Source organism: Antrostomus carolinensis, unplaced genomic scaffold (genome assembly GCF_000700745.2).
Source record: "Antrostomus carolinensis isolate BGI_N321 unplaced genomic scaffold, ASM70074v2 scaffold14961, whole genome shotgun sequence".
NCBI lineage: Eukaryota > Metazoa > Chordata > Aves > Caprimulgiformes > Caprimulgidae > Antrostomus > Antrostomus carolinensis.
The window spans coordinates 3,673-22,975 of record NW_010293631.1 but is presented as its reverse complement, the minus strand read 5'-3'; the positions used below and the strand labels follow the sequence as shown (position 1 = coordinate 22,975).

The 19,303-nt window shown below is 41.8% G+C and overlaps 1 protein-coding gene across 1 annotated transcript; it reads right to left on the bottom strand.

Moving 5' to 3' along the window:
- Positions 1-591: 591 nt before the first annotated feature.
- On the bottom strand, positions 592-15,872 carry LOC104518544 (exocyst complex component 4). Its single transcript, XM_010177355.2, has 3 exons — positions 15,598-15,872; positions 13,319-13,428; positions 592-839 (listed from the first exon to the last, which is right to left on the bottom strand). The coding sequence occupies exons 1-3, from the start codon at positions 15,870-15,872 to the stop codon at positions 592-594; spliced, it is 633 nt and encodes a 210-aa protein (XP_010175657.2).
- Positions 15,873-19,303: the final 3,431 nt, after the last annotated feature.

The window sequence follows — 19,303 nt, the reverse complement described above, 5'->3', positions numbered from 1 at the left end:
GTTGGAACTCAAACATTCCTTTGGCATCAGCACCAGTGGAAAGCCACCATTCAGTGCAGCACAAGGAGATAGTATTTGTTTTGGCACCAAGTATTCTTTACAACCTACCTACCAGGAATCTGAGACAGCATTGCAATTCAGTCTGTTGTAATGTCTCTTTAAAAAAAAGGTTAGGTCAAAAGAAATCAAATAAAAATCAAGTGTTTAACATTATGCACCTCTTGCTAGTTAAATCATGCTGGCTTCTACTGTGCTTCCACCTGCAAATCTGCATTTTAAACATGTGTTTAGCCAAAAGATTCTCTTCTAGGGCCAAGCACAGAAGGAAGCATCTCCCTTTCCTACATCCTTAAGCTGAGAAGCAACAGTGCCTCCCCTTTCTGAATATATTTCTGAAATTCCCAAGCCTTTCAGGTGCTCAAGGCACATCAGCCTTTCAGGGAGACACAGGCATTTCTGAAAACGTTATCATTTCAGATCTCTGCTACTGCAAAAACATTATTGTCACTCCTTCAAATAGCAATTTGCAGTTAAAACAGCCTCCTCTACACTTCTTTTTGCAGCAATCAAGTTTCAGTGGTTGGAATATCCTTACCTAGGTTGATTTTCCTGGGAAAGATTCTCCCCTCTCTGGTAACCATTGTCAGCCACCTGGGTTGTGGATCGATTAACAATCTGCTTGAGCTCCTGTTCTAAGCGATCCTGGATGGCTTTCACCGTTTCAGGGATCTTTTTCAGCTTGGCCAGCCCTTTGATGAGTATGCCCATGAAGACAGTGCTGTTCTCCTCTGGATCCAGTTCTGTATCTTCTTTAATTTCCAGAAGGCTTGTTTCTCGTACTGGAATAGATTTTTTAAAAGGCATAATTCAAGATTTGAACTATTAAAATCGAGACTGTATGTAGAAGCAGCATATAAACTCTTTTGCCTTCACAGAACTCCCACCATTTTGAGCAACCAAGAAAAAAACCAAGGAAACCAGCAACACTCAGGTTTTGAGGGGCAGCTGTGGGTATTTCATAGAATCATAGAATGGTTAGGATTGGAAGGGACCTTAAAGCTCATCAAGTTCCAACCCCCCTGCCAGCAGCAGGGACACCTTCCACTAGACCAGGTTGCTCAAAGCCTCATCCAGCCTGGCCTTCAACACTTCCAGGGAGGGGGCATCCACAACTTCCTTGGGCAACCTGTTCCAGTGTCTGACCACCCTCACAGTGAAGAACTTCTTCCTAATATCTCATCTAAACCTCCCCTCTTTCAGCTTAAACCCATTTCCCCTTGTTTTGTCATTAACTGCTCTTATGAGAAGTCCTTCCCCAGCTTTCTTGTAGCCCCTTCAGGTATTGGAAGGTTGCTACTGTTTCTTGTTTCTGTTTACTTGGGGGGTTCCCTACATGTAGACAGAACAACCTGCACATTTGGTTGATTTAGAAACAGAGATTGTGGAGTAAGTTACGTATTCGTTAGAAAACAGAGCAAGTCTGGTGCAATTAAGATATCCAAAACTGAGAAGGTATTATATCACTGCAAATCCCTTGGATGTGTTCAAAGGAGCTAAAAGCCCTAAATTCCTAACCCAGCTGTTTTTTTTTCTTTGCTATATTCTTCACAAAAGGAATTTTCATTATAAACACTATCAGGCTTAACACACTTCTGATGAATCTGGCAAAGTTTACACTGACAAAGTGAATGACTGTTTGATCTTATCCTATTCTGCTTTATTACGTCTGTCAAGGGGTTGATGAAATTACTCAAATCTTTTAGCAAAAGCTTCTAGAAAGGAAAAGGTAGAAGAATTTTGAGAGGATATTGTGGATACAGTCTTCCTGAAGTAACAAGGATTGCACAGGGGGAAATTCTGTTGCTAAGCGACAAGGAAGAGAAAGGCAAGAGATACTCTACTTGTTTTAAGCATGTTCATTAATCAACATCCCTTTAATTTACAGATAACACCCAGCAACAACAAAAGCATGGCTTTGTTAAAGACTGGGTGAAACATTTTAATAAATATATTCAAACATTTCTGTGAAGTAAGTGTCTTGAAGGCAAAACTCAACTAAAGCATCTTGGAAGATCTACAGTTAGGTGGCTTGTTAACAGCCGGAGTGACGGTACAGGGACAAACAGCATTAAAAATCGAGGGCTGAAGGTGTGCCACCCACCACACCATATCCCTGCGTAGAAATTAAACCCTAACGGCTGTTTCATCTCACTGCTTCCTGAACTCTGAGAAGGGCTGTTGGATGACAGATGTCTCCCGTGGTTTTTGCTGCTCAACAGATTTTTATTTTTTTTTTTATTTAAATGAAAACTTATCCAAGAACCTGAATAAATGTCAAAAGAGCCACCAGAAGGAGTTAAGTGACATGAAAAAATGGCATGTCACAAGTAGCATGCAGCTCTGTAGCTGTCTAAAGCTATGACACACTGAACAGAAGAGCATCAGCACTGCCTAAGTTAGCACAGGATCAAGAAAACAATGTCCCAAAGAGCCCGTATGGTGCCACTTTATAAAAAGCATCACGATAAAGAGATGAGATTTATTTCAGTGTCAGCGTTCACCAACCTCCACAGCAGAAACTCCTCCTTTCCATCAGCCTGATCCCAAACACAGCACCTCTAACTCAAACCAAACTCACTGTCCACACACTCTTACATTTCAACCTAAGAGCATCATTGACACTGCCAGGTAAGAGCAAGGTGGGAACTGATCCTCTGAGGTCATCACACGGCCCAGTGGAGAATGACATCAGGTTTTAGGTAATCAACAACAGGGAGATCAAATAGCACTTTTTTCCCGTCTCACACACACTTTTCCCAATTAAATTCATAGAATGTTGTGAGTTGGAAGGGACCCACAAGGATCATCCAGTCCAACTCCTGTCCCTGCACAGGACAAGCCCAACATTCACACCATGTCCCTCAGGGCCTTGGCCAAATGCTGCTGGAATCTTGTCAGGCTTGGTGCCATGAGCACCTCCCTGGGGAGCCTGTTCCAGTGCTCCACCACCCTCTGGCTGCCTCAAGAACCTTTTCCTCATGGCCAACCTCACCCTCCCCTGACACATCTTCCTGCCATTCCCTCTGCTCCTGGCATTCGTTGGTGGCCAGAGAGAAGAGATCAGCGCCTGCCCCTCCTCTTCCCCTTGGGAGGAAGTTCTAGACCCCCATGAGATCTCCTCTCAGTCTCCTCCAGGCTGAACAAACCAAGTGCCTTCAGCCTCTCATCAAACCCTTCCCCTCTAAACCCTTCACCAATTTTGTGTCCCTCCTCTGGACACTCTCCAGCAGCTTTAGATCCTTTTTATCCTGTGGTGCCCAAAACTGTGCCCAATACTAGAGATGAGGCCACACCAGTGCAGACTAGAGCAGCATGATCACCTCCCTCCTGGCCAAAATCTGGGCAAGTTAGGGGGCAAGAAACTAGAAACACCCGGGGTGGGGTGGGGGGGTGGGGAGTGAAGCAAGGATAATGTAGGAGATATTTCAAACACACATAAGTAATAACACCAATTAGAAGTTCACAACTGGATGCACACATATTTCTGCTCAAAGCTCTCATCTATCACGCACCTTTCAACCTACGAGGCTGCAAAGCACTTTGTGCACCACGTCCATGCTCTGCCCACTTTGTTAATGCTACTCGTTATTCTAAAAAAAAAAATAAAAAACAACAAAAAACAAGCTCACAGCATGCCAGGAACAAACACAGAAAATGAGCTCTGTGGAAAAGACAACACTGGAAATGCTAGAGCAAGAAAGGTTTTAATTTATTGGGTTTTTAAAAAAAAACAACCCACACACAAAAAAAAACAGAAAACTACTGAAGTTTCTTGTTGCTCTGAGTTTAATGCAGAGATTTCACAGCCTAAACAACCTTTTAGAGGACAGGTCCCCGTCATTAAGCTGCAGCCCCTTTGTAAGCAGGCTGTAAATTATTCTTAATATCACAGGCGAAAAAAAAAAAACCCAAGAGGGAGGAAATACAGCTGTATCCAAATGTGAGGACAGCATTTAAGGAGACTAAAGGCAGCAATCTTGCTGAGAACTCTGGCAGCACACTAAGATGAACACTCTTCCATTTTCAAAAGAGCAAACCAATTTTGAACACCTTCAAATAGTCCAGACATTGATTTACATCTCTTACAAACAACAGCAAAGTGAATGGTTCAATATCTAGGAGCAACACACTGGTATCTAAGTTTTGTTAGATCTGGTCTTTTGATAAAACAGTAGGGACTGTGTTTCCTGCACATTCTGCCTATTAAACAGGTATCCTGGGTAGCTTTGGGGGACCATTTATCTCTAAGATCTGACAAGATTTCAACCCTGGGCAACTGAAGATGTTCATCTTTTCCTACGTCTTCCCCCCACTTCAAACATCCTCTTCTGCCATTTCATGTCATCAAGGGGTTATTTGACCTCAAAGCTTTGGCCCAGGAATCAGCCCCTCCTGTCCTCTACTTCTTCGACAAAGGCATCAAAGCAGACAAGAGTTTGTAAAGAAGTTCATCTTTAAAATTACAATCAAACATGCCACACTCCGTGGGCAGGGGAGCTCCACAGGTAAAGGAAGATGTCCCTATGATCAGCTCTCAGAACTGAAACCTTCATCTGTATTTACTCTTAAATTGAGAATATTAATGATTTTGTTATTAATTTGCATCAAGACGAAAGCACAAGATCTTGTGTTGGAGCCCCCAACACAAGAAAGATGTCGAGCTGTTGGAGTAGGTCCAGAGGAGAACCACAAAGATGATCAAAGGGCTGGAGAACCTCTTTTATGAAGAAAGGTTGAGGGAGCTGGGTTTGTTAAACTTGGAGAAGAGAAGGATCCGGGGAGACCTTCTAGTGGCCTCCCAGTACTTGAAGGGAGCTTAGAAACAGGAGATAGAGCAACTTTTGCCAAGGGCAGATAGAGATAAGACAAGGGGAAATGGTTTTAAGCTGGAAGAGGGGTACATGAAATACCAGGAGGAAATTTTTCAACCAGAGGATGGTGAGACACTGGAACAGGCTGCCCAGAGAAGCTGTGGCTGCTCCTCCCTGGAAGTGCTGCAGGCCAGGTTGGATGAGGCTTTGAGCAACCTGGTCTAGTGGAAGGTGTGCCTGCTGATGGCAGGGGGGTTGGAACTGGATGAGCTTTAAGGTCCCTTTCAACCCAAACCATTCTGTGGTTCTATGGCTGTCAGAACCCATTCCTAGCTTTCTTCTACATTCACTAGTTTCTACTCAAAATGCTTTGGAAAACATGTGTCCCTTTAAAGAGGAAAGATCATCATTGACACCATAAGCACTTGCTTTATGAAGAGAAGCCATGAAAAATTAATTTATCCTATGTATGTTTGCAATTATTATTTTGATAAATGGTTCTAAATTGTGGGTCTGCTATTCAGAGCTGATTTGATTAACCTTCTCCTTTGTGATTCATCAAAGAGAAGAGAAGGAAAAAAAGTCCTATTTTAATTAAAAACTGCTTCAGTATTGTCCCGTTTTTGCTAGGATAGAGTTAATTTTCTTCTTTTCTTCTTAATTTTCTTCTTTTTGAATATACCACAAGTATATTCAAAAATAATACAAGCATAAAGCACCAAAGAAAAATTCCACAGGATTTCTTCAGTAATACTAAGTAATTTTTTTCATCCTCCTTGACAGGATAAGTAAAATGTGATGTTAGCAAATTAATATTTTAAAACCTAAACTATTACAGCTGCTCTTTTCCACCATAATGAAGCCTTTAAACTTCAATTTACAGTTTTACACTAAAAAAAAACCCCACCTTCAACATACTGCTTTGTTGTCCCATCTCAACTACCAACTCCTGTACACAGCCCCATGCAAACCAACAGCAATACTTGATTGTGCAAAGTCTGACCGAGGATTCCAGATCAGTTGACATACAGCTTCAAATGGTTTTTAGCTAAACAGACCTCTTTGGAAACCTAAATTTCAGTATCACTTAATGATTTCAAGTGGTTTTCATGGTTTAATTCCATTCAAGGATGATATAAAACCACAGGATCACACACCTACAAGAAAGCTGAGGAAGGACTTTTCATAAGGGCAGTTAATGACAAAACAAGGGGAAATGGGTTTAAACTGAAAGAGGGGAGGTTTAGATGAGATATTAGGAAGAAGTTCTTCACTGTGAGGGTGGTCAGACACTGGAACAGGTTGCCCAAGGAAGTTGTGGATGCCCCCTCCCTGGAAGTGTTGAAGGCCAGGCTGGATGAGGCTTTGAGCAACCTGGTCTAGTGGAAGGTGTCCCTGCTGCTGGCAGGGGGGTTGGAACTGGATGAGCTTTAAGGTCCCTTCCAATCCAAACCATTCTATGATTCTGTGATAAGTTGGAAGGGACCTCTGGAGGTCATCTGCTTCACTGTCCCTGTTCAAGTCAGGCCACCCAGAACTGGTGGCCCAGGAGCATGACCAGATGGTTTCTGAGTACCTCCAAAGATGGAGACGTCAGCCTCCCCAGGTAACCTCTGCCAGTGCTTCGTCACCCTCACAGTAAAGAAAACCCAAGTGTGTCCTGATGATAAATGGGAATCTCTGTTTCAGTCTGTGCCCCCTGCTTCTGGTCCTGGCACTGGACACCACTGAACAGAGCCCGACTCCGTTCTGCTTGTGCCCTCCCTTCAGGTATTTATATATTTTATTAAGATCCCCCTTGATTTTTCTCTTCTCCACGCTGGGCAGTCCCAGCTCTCTCAGCCTTTCCTCCTAGGACAGATGCTCCAGACTCTTAAATCATTTTCATGACCTTTTGCTGGGCTCTCTCCAGTATGTCCATGTCTTTCTTGTAGTGGGGAGCCCAGCACTGGAGACAGCACTCCAGGTGTGGCCTCACCAGTGCTGAGTGGAAGGATCACCTCCCTCAACCTCCTGGCAATAGTTTGTCTAATGCAGTCCAAGATACCTTCAGCCTGCTTTGCAGCAAGGGTATTGCGCTATCTGCTCATGTTCAACTTGGCGTCCACCAGGACCCTCAGGTCCTTTTTTGCCAAGCTGTTCCCCAACTTGGTGATCCCCAGTATGTCCCAGTGCCTGGGATGGTTCCTCTCCAGAGGCAGGACTTTGCAATTCCTCTGGTTGAACTTCATGAGGTTCCTGAGAGCCCATTTCTCCAGCCTGTCCAGGTCCCCCTGGATGGTAACATGACTCTCTGGCATATCAGTCACTCATTCCAGTTTGGTGTCACCTGAAAACGTGCTGAGGGCACACTCTGTCCCATCATCCAGATCAGTAACTAACATGTTGAACAGGACTGAACCCACTAGGACCCCAGGTGTACCCTGGGGTACACTACTAGTTACCAGCTTCCAACTAGACTTTGTGCAGTTTATCACCACCCTCAGCATCCAGCCACTCAGTCAGTTTTCAATCCACTTCACTATCTGCTCATCCAGCCTAGACATCAACCATTTCTCTACTGGGATCTTATGGAAGACAGTGTCAAAGGCATTATAGAAGAGCAGGTAGACAATATTCACTGCTCTCCTCTTGTCTACCAGACCAATCATTTCATCCTAGAAGTTCAAGTTGTTCAAGCATGAATTCCCTTGGGTGAAGCCCTGCTGACTACTCCTAAAGGTTTTCTTCTTCTAATGATCTCTGAAAACTGCTTACGAAGCAGAGCATTTAAATATGGTTTCTCAAAAGTCTCCCAAGACAAGAACCTAAAGGAGTGCTGATTTTGCCACATCCTCTAATAAAATATGCATTTTCAAAAATGTTTCATCCCTTGAAGTTGTGCATCTGAAAACGCTCAATTCCATGTCTAAGCAGTCAAAAATCCACCCTTGGTTTAAATCACTAGAAAGTTGAATCATGTGCATCATTGATTCATCACCTCCACAGTTACAAAGGTGGAAACTTTCCTGACGGCTCCCTGGTTTGATGGTGCCCTATAAAAACGTCTGCTCCAATTGATGAGACCCTCATTTGTACAGTTCTGCCATTTCACCAGAAAGAAACCTGCTGCAAGAGGCATTTTAATAGCTCCGCTCTCATCCCCAGAAAAGCCAACGTTGATAACTCATTTAAGCAAAGCAGCTAAAGAAAAGACTCATGGGTCTTGTTTTTCATCTCAATGAATGGTCAAAATTTGCTGCTACTCATTAAAGAAGATTTCATTAGCTGTGTGCTTTTATGAGCAACTAGTAAAATTTAATGTACTATTTTCCATGATTTATGTCCTTTCAGGCAATACCCTTTCTGTCTTCAATTCTTCTGGAGAAAAGGATGCAACTTCACAATGCCCCAAAGGCATAATTTAAAATTTGAAGAAATATCACTATTAATTTCTGATGTTGAGTCTGTGTTCTGACCCCTGCATGGAGACAATGAGCAAGAAATGGATAGTTACTTTAGAAATAGGTTCTTTAAAAATTTTGGTAATTTTCTGCTCTGCCTTACTACCAAGTCCAGAAAAAAATGAGTCTTGGAGATCAATAACTTCAAAGCCTCAAGGCAAATCTCCTCTTTTAAAACTGTTGTTCACACAGTTCCATCTATAGTTTTAAGGATGTTAGTCTCTCAAAAACAGAGGCATTTTAATTTGACAAGGCCACTCTTTCAAATCCATTGCAACTACATTTCATTCTGAGAAAACTGTACAAAGCAATTTTATAAGCTACGTTCAAAATCGTCCTAATACACATAAGCATGAAAATTGAGTCTCCAAATTAAAGAAAATAAGTGCATGGTAGTTAAGTATCTTCTGTTGGGATCACATATAAGAACAACTAATGAAATTATACAGGAAGAGTGACTTAGCATTATTCTTTTAGCTTTCACCACAAGGATCTAAAGTTTCCTCAATTTTCCCTTCCCTTCCCTTCCCCAAACACACACAGAGGTTACGCGCATCAGCGCTCAGCATCCATTCAGAACACGAACCATTAGTGAGGATCGGGGAGAGTAATCATGGCCCTGCAAAAACAGACACGGAAAAAGTTACTCCACAAGCTTTCATGTTTATTGTGTAGTTGCAAAACCTTCTTAAACTGCAGGAACAGGTTTCCTCTTAAACATTCTCAGCACAAAAATTTACCCTGAGATAAGAACTCTTAATTTTTGTGCAGCACCGCAACGATAGCGGGAGAGAATCAGACTCACCGCTGGATTCCCACCACCTTCCCATCAATTCCTCGGTTGGATTTGTGCAAATGCAAAACAGCTACAACAGGAAAACTCTGGTACAGTGAAGGGATAATTTCATTTTTAGTCAAAATGATAGAGAAAAATCACCCAGCTGGTGTCAGGTCCTCAGGTGAGGTTAACAGGAAAGAAAATATCTTTTATGTATTTGTTGAGCACGTTTGAAGTGGAAGCAACTGTGACAACAGAGAATGCCACAACAGCATCTGCAGAGCCACTTTTCAAATTGGACCTTAAAGCTCTGGCTCACACAGGTATTTTGAGGGGCCAAGTTCACAGGTCTCCACATGTTTTCACCTACACAGAAGTACTTGTGTTCTTGAAGAAACAGAGCCAGGACCAGTAACTAGACTTGACTTAGAAGCCACCATACCGCTTGGATCTAGAAGCTCCATTTTTCTCTTAAGAGTTGAGAAGTAAGCATCACTGAAGTGTATTATCTGTTCAGCATAAAATTTACATATGCCATCAATAACAATATTAATTGTCATCACCTCCGCTCATGCTTGTCAGATTTCTAAAAAGTATTCTCAGGAATTTCTCAGGAAAGGGTGCTCTTGGGTTTGCTGTGTACTGGGTGAGTACGTTTTATAGTTCCAGGAAGAGCCTGGCAAAGCAGGAACCTTCATAAATACTCTTCAGAGTACAGAAGGTTCAAGCAGAGAAATATAATTTAAAAGTGAATTTATTCCTCTGAACTGGCATGAAGGGAAAACGTTCCTGGTGAACTGCCGTATCTACAATCCTCAGGTGAACATTACTGAAGGTTTTGTTTATTTTAAGTGTAGCAGGAACAGCTTTAATTTCCTTATAAAGATTCTACAGAACAAGGTAACATCTCCTTTGGGATGTGAATGCAGAAAGAACTGAAAAATTTTGGCATCTTTGCTGAGATGGGTTGAATGAGTCAGTGTTTTATAACGACACGCATTAATATGCACGGCCACTTTGTTTCATCAATAAAAAGCCAAAGAACTTAAATGACTAAATGCAGAAACAGCTTTCCTTATGCATATACATAAGTTTTAAATTCTCTGGTAGTTCTGCAGTCCTGGAAAAGGCTACTTTTAAATAAAATTATGTGGAAAAAAATATACATAAGTACATTGTGCACTTGAAGCAAAACCATATGCATACTTTATGCTGATCAAATGTTTTCTATTATCATCTCCAACTTTCCCAGTCTGAGAGACACTTGCCCAACACTTCATTGAATGATACAGAGCATAATGAGGAACAAGGTAAGACATTTTCTGGTGCACTGGGCATGAAGAGCAAGAATAGATCTGCAAAAACAATTTATAAGGGAGATTGAAAGTTGTTGCAACCTGTTGTAGGGAACTTGCTTTAGCAGGGGGGTTGGACTAGATGATCTCCTGAGGTCCCTTCCAACCCCTGTGATTCTGTGAGATTCTCAGCTAGAGTTGAGGATGAAGCCAGCAGAGCCCTCGTTTTCAGGCATTTAAAATGAAAGAAGCAATGCCATTTTATGTTCACAAACAACTTTGTTCCTAAGAGTTCTTAAAGACCCACTGTTGTGGTTCCTACCAGTTCCTTGCACCCTAGACCCTTCACTGAAATGCAGCATGAAATAACTGTTTATCAGGGCACCTTAGGACAAGTGATTTTAAACAGCATCAACACTGCATCAAGCAAATAAAATTAGATCTTCCTGATTTTTAGAAGTCTCAAATGAGTCAGAAAATATTTATCTAGCTGTGCTCTAGGAATGCCAGTACCACTTCTTATTCTGCTATCACAAGCGATTAATAACGCACATTCTTCTCTTCTTACACATGCAAACATTGCCTGGTACACTATGGGGGGAACCACCAAAAAAAAACCTAAAACCAAAAAAACCCCACCCAAAAAACACACCACTAAACCTTTTTTTATTTGAAAACACACTTTCTCTACTTGTACGAGAGGAAATGTCTAATCCAGATAAGCAAATCCCAAACCTCCCTATTCTAACGGGAACTAATACAATAAATACAGATCCCATGTCCTATTCTAAGTAAAAAGATGGTGGAAAAGAATCTTGGCCTCATCTCTGCCAAAAAATTGAATCAAACTAAGGATGTCGCACTTTGTTCCTTCCTTATACAAGGGGCAACCTTCACATGTTGGTTTATCTTTATATCTTATATAAAACACAGCACTCATCCTTTGTAGAGGTATCTCAGCAAAGTTTATAACATCCCCGTCAGATGGATAACCCAGGCTTACTTTCAACTCAAGACTGTCAGGAATGATCACAGTTAGTTCAGTACAAGACCTATACACTGAAAATCAGCACAGTAAACTCAGCAGCCTGAGGAGAAGGACTTGGGGTGCTGGGGGAGGAGAAGCTCAACATGAGGCGGCAACGTGCGCTGGCAGCACAGAGGCCAATAACCGTGTCCTGGGCTGCACCCAGAGCAGCGTGGGCAGCAGGTGGAGGGAGGGGATTCTGCCCCTCTGCTCCGCTCTCCTCAGACCCAACCTGCAGTGCTGCCTCCAGTGCTGGGGCCACCAACAGCACAAGGACATGGACCTCCTGGAGCCAGTGCAGAGGAGGCCACGAGGATGATGCGAGGGCTGGAGCAGCTCTGCTGTGAGGACAGGCTGAGAGAGTTGGGGCTGTTCAGCCTGGAGAAAAAAAAGCTTTGGGGGGACCTTATAGCTCCCTATCAGTACCTGAAGAGGGCCTACAAGAAAGCTGAGGAGGAACATTTTACAAGGGCAGGGAGTGATAGAACAAGGGGTGATGGCTTTAAACTGAAAGAGACATTAGGAAAAAAATTTTTCATTGAGAGGGTGGTGAGCCAGTGTCCCAGGTTGGCCAGAGAAGCTGTGGCTGCTCCTCCCTGGAAGTGTTGAAGGCCAGGTTGGATGAGGCTTTGAGCAACCTGGTCTAGTGGAAGGTGTCCCTGCTGATGGCAGGGGGGTTGGAACTGGATAATCTTTAAGGTCCCTTCCAACCCAAACCATTCCATGATTCTGTGAACTCACTGAAAAGGAAGTAGGTTAATATTTACAGTGGTGAGACTGGGATTCAGTTTTTTGTGGTTTATTTCCTCAGCTCTCCAAAATCATGTCATCTTTAGCAAGGAACTGAACTTCTCACTGATCACAGGGGAAAATAACAGGAATTCTTAAGGTTTTTTCCACCAGAATTCTTACAGTTCTTCTCTTCCAGGTTTCCCCAACCAAGCTGCAGCTTCCAGCTTTGAAAGTTTGTATTGACATGTCACAAGTGACTCCTCACAAACCTCGACTATGTAGAAATACAGCCTCAGGCTCTGAGAGATTAGCCAACCCTACAGATGCAGGACTAAGTAAGAAAAACTCCTATAAGAGCAAAAAATAAGGATGATCAAACAATGATCAAACTAAGACTCTAGGAGGCAAGCACGACAAGAAGAAAGCAGATACAAATAAGGACAAAAGAATTCGTAGGGATAGGAAGAGAAGGAAAGATTCTCTGCATTTGAGGAACACCAAAACAGTGAAGTTTTGAAAGAAAGAGGGGGAGAGATGTAGGTCACTTCTGTATTATTCATTTTATTCACTTGTTAAACAAGGACAACCCCACTTATTAATCTACTGAAACAACACAAGGATTAATTCCCCATCTGTGCAGTACTTTCAAAGCCTTATACAAAAGCACCAATGAAACTGTCTTGCTCCGTGTTTGTTGCAGTAACAGGTATCCAAAGATCACCACCAGATTATTTCTGTGTATACACAGACCTTTAGTCAAAGTTACAAAGTTCCCACAAGGAAAAGCTTTGGCCTTCTGGCTCTAACAGAGGAAAAAAAACCTTCTGCAACATCTACACATACTTGCCTGCTACACTAAATAATGCAGAGGAGACCTCTATGCAAACTGACCTGACTGCAGATATCTCTTCTGCTCAAGATATGAAGAACATGATCAAGATCAGAACAGGCACAGAAAATGGTGGAGAAGGGGAGGAAAGATTATTTGCCAAAAGAAAAATGCAGATATGGTCAAGTTTTACCCCTGGACAATCACTTACCTTTTTGTCTCAGGACCTCCTATCAGCAGCCACCCATGAAGTAGGGATGAAATGCCTACTACTACTGCTGGAAAATCAGCTGAAGATCTACAAACTAATTCTGTGAGGAATGTATGTGACTTAAATACTCACTGTTGGAGCTTCCAGGAGTACCAAATTGGGAAGATTCAAGGAACTTTCGAGGTGTAGACAAGTTAGTAACATCCACAAGAGGTACAGGAGAGGCATCTTTCACAAGTGAACTGTGTGAGGGGTAAGAATTAAAGCAGTTTATTATTATTTACAATCTACATTCACAACAAACAATCCATTTATTTCTTAAATCTGTAAGCCTCAGCAATAGATATACGTAACGCACAGTTTTGATACAAGATGTTTACAAAACCTAACTTAGACCACAAGCCCATAGATGAATATGAGTGGGTGTGTATATAAATGTATTTGAATGAAAAAGGAAAAGGCCAAAAAAAGCAATGATGAGGGAACACTGTCATATCAAAGACAAAATTTGGCATCCCGAGGCCTCTCTGAATTTAACAGCACTCTGAACTGGTCTGAATGGTCACAGCAACACCATCAGGACACAGGCACACTGCAGCTTGCCATAGCACATGATTATTTCCCAGACACATTCACCTCCAGCACAATTAACTGCTGCTAGCATGGTAATACATTAACATGGCATTATTAAGATCTTTCTGGAAAACTCCATACTGAGGAGAAGACACATTCCCATTTCCATGGCTTCTGTCAACTACTTAATCCTTCAAGCTTTCCTACTTCCCACTAGAAGCCTCCACTCTTTTTCCTCCCCTTCAAATTCCCATTCTGTCCCTCTGCAAATGAACCTCCTTACTCAGAAAGAGTTTTTATTTGGTCGTTTTCATAATAAATTCACATAGTATTATTTGCCAAAAACATGTCTTGCTGCCCCAGCTGCATAATGAAAGGGATGAAGCTGGATGTGGCAGGGGAATACAAGCAAGAAATCATTTTTAAGAGAAAGAAGTGGAGAAAGCTCCTATAATGGAGTTCAGTATGTTCCCTTAGAGGTCAAAATGCTTATAGAAAGCTGTAAAGACTAGGGCTAAGCTTACTATCCTGCATAAGAACCACTTATACTCCTTATACACCTGTAATACCATACTCACAGGGATTAGCTATGCATTCCAGCTTAGCAATGTTAGCCAGAACACACTTAAAACCTATACAAGAAATAATTAAAACATTACTGCATCCTGGCCAACAGCCAGTCTAGGGCAGAACACTCAACAAGACTGCCCATGATGCAAGAGTTTATGTTATCAAATCTCAGTGATGTGCAACAGAGAATGGAAAAAAAGAAAGAAAATAAGAAAGAGATAAGGGTCTCCCTGTAGCATTTGTACTAAACTGCAGTTAATTAGCAGTCACACAGTCTGGGTACACCAAAGCTTTGTGCCTGTTTTTAATTAACAAGATGAGTAAGGAAGAGACTGATGGCTTGCTAGCAACCCTCCTTCCTAGAAATTTTAACTTCAATCAATCCTTTATTTCATAAATTCATTTCATGTAACTCACTATCTCTCCTCTTATTTTTGGTAAGTATTTTTTATTCCTTCTTATAATAAAATGCTAATTTATCTTTGCTCTGCATCTTTATCATATGCTGGCTCCCCTTTTGCTCCCTGCCCCTGTTTGTTACCTCTCCTACTCTACAGGAGTTATCTTCCAATACTGTGACTCTTTTCTAGCCACTATCTTTCTTCCTTCCCTCCCAACAACTCTATAGCTCTCAAATGTAGAAATTGCAAAGTTAGGAGAACAAAAAAAAAAGCCAGGCACCTATACTTCAGGTGAATTTCCACTGATCAGAGGCACCAACCAGTAAGAAGTTTCAACATCTTTAAAATCCTTAGAACACAACATAGGCAAGACACTTGCTCAGGCACTTCAATACTGCAGCCTCCAGCTAGTAACCTTATGGTCAGCTGGAAGTCTTTTAAACTTGGGATGTTTGCTAGAAAAGATGATCAATTTTTCCCTGTGTTCCTCCCTTTGCCTGACCTGAGCCTCATGATCATGACATTTGTAGGAAAGGTATATGCAAGCAGAGAAGGAAAAGAATGCTAAAAAGTATTGACCTCATCATAATTCTGTGGGAAGCAGCAAAAAACCAACGGAATCACTAAGCAAAAGTGGAAGAATGAGAACAGACTGTTCACAGGCTCCAAGGTGCATCAACATATTTGGAGTTTTTCCTGCTCTCCACTGCCATAAGCATGAGAAATTTGCCTGCCAAAAATGAAAGGTTGAGGTGTAAGTCAATGGCATTCTCCCAAGAAAGTTTCTACTTATGAAAAGGAGAACGTTGTCCTTCCTCTCCCCTTTCCCAGACCTGTTGTCCTCAGTTAGCATCACCCCAAACCCACCTTATTCTCCCTTTCTCCTTGTTGCGTTGTCCCACTCGGTTCGTTGATTTGATGTAAAGGTGACGGTGTAATTCATCTATCAGGACTAAGTGCATGTTCATCTTCTTACTGTGGAGCTCCAGTCTCAGATCACTCAATCCTTCCACCTGAAGGAGGGGACCCTCCAAGGAATCCACTGCTGATACCTGGAAGGAAAACATGTGACAACTCTTAAAGGTCAGTTCATTCATCTCCCAGGACTTTTCTCTTTGATTAAGGGAGTGTCTGAATACCATGATCATTCTACCCACGAACCCTTTTAAAGCACAAAAAAATTTTGGTCATTCTACCCAAAAACTCTTTTAAAGTCAAAAAAATTTAAGTACTATTTCTTTATTTCTATTCCTAAAAGAAAAAATATCAATATATAAAAAGGGCCCAATAACTGAACAACTCAGATTTAATGAGCAGTCTTCAAATATTTTAGGCATGTGTATAAAACAAGTTAGTTAAAACATAGTTCATTAAATAAAAATCAAAGCACAGTTTATCACAAAATAAGAGGATTATCAAGCAGAAAAGTGTTAGAAAAAGATACTGACAATGATGTTTGATTGTCTTTATTCTTTTCATTACAGAAACACCAACAAAACATTATTACAAATTCTATAAACAAGGAGAAAACGGCTTAAATTTTATTTGCCTGAAGTGATGTCATGACACAGCTGAAAAAGCTTAGGAGACCTTATCTTCTACCCTACATAGCTGCTATGCCATGTAACTACAGGATTTAAATAAACACAGTCATCAGATTCATGAAAGCCACTGCTAGTTCACATGTATTTTTGGACTCTAAAGAATGTGCTGGGGTTTTTTTTAATGTTTGATTGAGCTTTGATTAAGGCTCAAATTAAGGAAAATAATTTTATACAAGCAACAGAGTAACAGACAGGGATCTAAACACACAGGTAACATTTCATGGAATCATAGAATCACAGACTGGTTTGGGTTGGAAGGGACCTTAAAGATCATCCAGTTCCAACCCCCCTGCCATCAGCAGGGACACCTTCCACTAGACCAGGTTGCTCAAAGCCTCATCCAGCCTGGCCTTCAACACTTCCAGGGAGGAGCAGCCACAGCTTCTCTGGCCAACCTGGGACACTGTCTCACCACCCTCACACCAAAGAATTTCTTCCTAGAGAATTTCTCTGCTGATGCACTTCAGTAGCAACCAGCTGAGATCAAGTGGGCACTAGATCAAGGAACCTAATTTCCATTTATATCCTAAAAACAAACGTAGACAAAAGTCATCAGGAATGACACAGCAATGTATAAAAGTAACGCTCTCAATTTGCACCTCTCCCAGTTTACTCGGTTTTCTACCTATTTAACAGAAAAAAAATAATTAAGAAAAAAGAATAAATAATGGCATCCATCTGCAATTTCCAAAATCTGTTGTAAGAAAATAGAGAGAGCACAGCACTTTTTGCATAGAGAGAAACAAAGATTTAAAACTGGGAGAGGGAATCATTCCCTAATAACTGAAGATATTAGTGAAATCAGACATTTACTCGCATTTTAGGATTTCAGTTTATAGTGAACCTGTCAACTAAACATTAAAAATGAAATCAAAGACATACAGTAAGCAGACAGCCAAGCTAAGGTCTGGTCTCTTAATACCAGTAAATATTAAATATACTGAAAGAACATCTATCAACAATGTAATACTTTGCTTGCCTCCAAGTCAAGAATGACCCTGAAATAGCTTTGGGGCACTCAGGCTTTTTAAATTAAGAGCAGTTTCTAAAAGGAATCCACACTTTTTCCTTCCTCCTGAAAAACTTTGCCCAGAAGTCCCCAACTATGAAATTCTTTTCTCTGCATGGATGATGAGAACGTGCACTTGCTGCCAATCTTCAAGGCTAGAGCTCAGTCTTCAAAAAGAATTTGTGTATCGTTATTGATACAGGCTGGGCGGTGATGTGCTGGAAAGCAGCCCTGAGGAAAAGGACTTGGGGGTGGACATGAGCCACCAATGTGCATCTGCAGCTCAAAAGGCCAACCCCATCCTGGGCTGCATCAAAAGAATTGTGGCCAGCAGATCCAGAGAGGTGATTCTGCTTCTCTACTCTGCTTTGCTCTGGTGAGACCAGAATACTGCATCCAGTTTTGTAGCCCTCAACACAAGAAGGACGTGTACCTGTTGGAGCGTGTCCAGAGGAGGCCACAAAAATAATCAGATGTCTGGAGCAGCTCTGCTGTGAGGACAGGCTGAGAGAGTTGGGGCTGTTCAGCCTGGAGAAGAGAAGGCTCCAGGGAGACCTTCTAGTGGCCTCCCAGTACCTGAAAGGTGCTTCTAAGAAAGCTGGGGAAGAACTGTTCACAAGGGCAGGCAGCAAAAGGACACATAAACTAGAAAATAGGACAATAAACTAGAAAAGGGCAGATTTAGGTTGGATATTAGGGAAAAAGTTCTTCAATATGAGGGTGGTGGATCATTGGAACAGGTTGCCCAGAGAGGTAGTGGAAGCCCCATCCCTGGAGATACTCAGGGTCAGGCTTGATGGGGCTCTGAGCAACCTGCTCTAGTAAAGATGTCCCTGCTCACTGAAGGGACTTGGACTAGATGACCTTTGAGGGTCCCTTCCAACCCAAACCACTCTATGATTCCATGATTAACCACAAAGGACTGACCAGGCTGCTCCTAATCCCACACCACCATGACTTCAACAGCATTTATGGGGTTCTTGTCACTTGCCACAAAGCACTATCCATCCTCTTTCTTCCCAGTAGCAACTCAGTTATGGAATTTTGTCCATAATACATCACAAAACCACACCACAGATGAAGCAGAAAACCCAAATTTGCTTCTCCCCAAAAACCTGAGATGCCAGAGTACATACAAATGGAGAAGGCTCAGCAGGCATGCAGACACAGCTTGGAAACCTTTGGCAGAAGTCTAAGTGCTAATTTTTAAGCTTCTTCCTTTGGCAGGTAGAGACACATCCCAAATTTCCTCTTTCCAAAGGCACTTTAACCCCCCCAAGTCACTTAAGGGGGGGTTGCAGCCATGCATCGCTGCCCTGAAAGCTGTCAGCAATTTCACCAAAGCAAGAAAAAGATCAGGAACAACATTTGTCAAACTGAGAAGCTGAGAGATGAAAATGCAGTGAAGGAAAAACTGAAAGCAAGCAAGAAAATGACATTAAAAAGGTTCCAAGACATTCAGGAAAAGTATTTTCTAAAACACAAGCAAGAAAAATTTAAACTTCCCATTCAGATCATTCAGCTTTATTTTTAATCTTCCCAGTTCCTAAAGAGTTACTTATTCTCAAAACTAATTAAGACCAACACACAGCTCTCAAACACACCTTTTAAGAAATAAATAGAAGTCAATTTATTGTACTTTAAAAAAAAAATTTAAAAAAAAATCAACAAAACCAAAAAGGGCAGTTAATGACAAAACAAGGGGAAATGGGTTTAAACTGAAAGAGGGGAGGTTTAGATGAGATATTAGGAAGAAGTTCTTCACTGTGAGGGTGGTCAGACACTGGAACAGGTTGGTCAGAGAAGCTGTGGATGCCCCCTCCCTGGAAGTGTTCTTGGCCAGGTTGGATGAGGCTTTGAGCAACCTGGTCTAGTGGAAGGTGTCCCTGCTGCTGGCAGGGGGGTTGGAACTGGATGAGCTTTAAGGTCCCTTCCAATCCAAACCATTCTATGATTCTAT